Here is a 2500-nt window from a genome sequence, read left to right on the forward strand (position 1 = left end):
TCACTACAGAAGACTCTCTCTGCACCCCAACATATAGAGAATCCATGTACATATTACAATAACATGAAACCTAAATGAGGCCGTCGCCTTCCATTTGCACTCGATAAACTTGCCACGTCTACTGCCATGAAAAAATAAAATCAAGAACAGAGCCAATGTTACCAATCAAGGAGCAGGATCCAACTGCAAACACTAATCCCAAAACTTTTCACAACCCTGCAGCAAACCCTACATACATGTACACATCAGCCTACACACAGCAATGTCAATGAGTTTCTTTGGACTGCTCTATGCATATTGTAAAAAAAAAAAAAAAAAGGAAAAAAAAAAGAAAAAAAAAAAACAAGCACGCTAGAAATTAATGGTTAAGACACTGCACTATTAGCAATGCAAGGATGTTACAGAAATTTTAGCAACAACACTACATGCAGGGGATTCAATACATTTTCACATCTAATCAGGGGAATTCTTTACAGTACGGACGCACTCCCTAGAAACTAAGTCACCAACTCCGCATCACAAAATTTATTCAATAACACAAGTTGCCATGACTGGGCGTTCCCCGAGGGGAAGGTTGATGGCAAGCTCTGTCCCCTCAACAAACTGTCTTCAGCTCAGTATGCATGGCATGATAGAGCTGAAACTCAGGAACACTGTGATCTTTTTCCTTTATGTGTTACCGTTCATGTCTACAGATTATTTCTTGTACTGAAGACTACAACGTCAGTCCTCTATAAGAATATCATATGCAATTTGCCCTAGCTAAGTGCATCCATACCATAAAGATTAACCCTAATCAGTACATTATATACTTAGTAAAGCATTAAGAATTACTATGAAATACTTCAAATAGTGTTCTGTGTTTCTTCAGTTAAGAAAAATTAATCAACCATACAGAATGCCACTATTTTTTTTTTTTTTTTTTTTTTTTAATTCCCAAAAATATGGTTTTCCAAATTAGTAGTTTTCAATGAATAGCTACTTTCTAGGTTTAATTTAAAAACTACAAAAACTTTAGATAAACATATGTTGCAAATGACTTACCTTTAGCTTCTTCAAATATCCAGCCTTCACAATGTCGTCGTTGCTGGCAAGAGAGCCAGAACTTCGGACTTTATTCTGCGACATCTTGGTAAGTAACTTCCACCACGACACAACACAACACTTTGGGGACAACGTTGAAACTGCCTTTATGGCTTTCATACAATCAAAATTAATTTCAAAATTTAAACTTAAGAGGCACAGAGATTTTCAATCAAATTTTTCAACATCAATTTCGATTATCAAACATTAATATTTTTTTTATCTTTTCAAATAGTTTGAGGACACTTCCATATTATTTCATGCACTCTTTATCATCCAAAAGACAAATGGCAAATAATGCATGGCTTTTGTTAGCCAAAACTTGGTTTATACTCGCCAAATTTCTTTCACAGGTAACTTTCAACACACTGGGCACCTCGATTCACCCAGAAGCAACTTAAGATAATGACTTAGAAATTAATGATATGGTAACACTCCTCAGGTACAAAATCTCGTACAGACTTTTCTACCTGAAGAACCTTGACGTATTTACGTTAGTTGGTGGATTCTAATCACCAGTACTTTCTTCACCTGATTTTTTTTTTCTTCTCAATACTATTTTATCTTACCAAAATATTAAACTAGACATTTTTTCCACAGATAACAATAACAACAACAAGTATGCCACTGTTGTGATGAGCTACATTCTAGCTGCCATTCAGACGGCTTTAGCTGCATCGGTCATAAAATATTATCTCTTAGACGACTTGGTAACTTATGTGTAGCACTTTATTCCACATTGGGTTATCAACTGCCTCCACCCCAACTTAGTTCTGTTAGGGATGCAAAAGGTTCTCTTCACACGGCAATAGGACGTGCTGGTTAACACTAGCTGCTCGTTCCAGCTGCACGTCAGGTTCTCTAGAGTCGTTAGCTGCTAAGGTTTGATGTCCTGTCATCTTCACACTGTTATTCAACTATTAGGGATGCATTTTGTTTTTATTTACTCTTCTATTATCAAAAAAAAGGTAGGCAATGCCCTTAGTCACATGCTTGATTTCTTGCGTTTTTCTATAAATGCCACATATGTAACATAATGGCGAGGGACTGATAATCCTCATTAAGGCGGGAATTGACAAAAAGTATCACGAATATCTGCTGCCATGGTGATTCTTGCAACCTGCAATGAATAATAATACAAACTTTAGAGATACATGAAAACCAGTTTGGCCTCAATGTTTATATAATTTTCAAATCACACGACCAATAAGTAATATCTACAAAAGCCAAAAAAAACAATATTTATGTAACTTCATAACAGAGGATTGCTGTCTACCATGTATATCATTAAGTGGATGGAAGTTGAGAGTAACTGTAATACACTGTCAATATGTTTGTGCAACTCTATAAAAGTTAAGTACTTCATTTTTCATTGCAGGAGCTGTGCATAATCAACACAGAGAGTGACAAATCTATA

General features: G+C 35.7%; 1 protein-coding gene across 9 annotated transcripts in view; it reads right to left on the bottom strand.

Annotated features, from left to right (window-relative positions):
• Positions 1 to 2500, bottom strand: part of LOC125029151 (dentin sialophosphoprotein-like) — an 84422-nt gene that overhangs the window by 80872 nt on the left and 1050 nt on the right. For all 9 annotated transcript variants that reach the window (XM_047618986.1, XM_047618983.1, XM_047618985.1 and 6 more), the window contains exon 2: positions 1045 to 2203. In XM_047618986.1, coding sequence (XP_047474942.1) covers positions 1045 to 1203 — 159 coding nt within the window. In that variant the 5' untranslated portion in view covers positions 1204 to 2203. The remainder of the gene's footprint in view (positions 1 to 1044; positions 2204 to 2500) is intronic.

The sequence above is a fragment of the Penaeus chinensis genome, chromosome 9, assembly GCF_019202785.1.
Source record: "Penaeus chinensis breed Huanghai No. 1 chromosome 9, ASM1920278v2, whole genome shotgun sequence".
Lineage (NCBI taxonomy): Eukaryota > Metazoa > Arthropoda > Malacostraca > Decapoda > Penaeidae > Penaeus > Penaeus chinensis.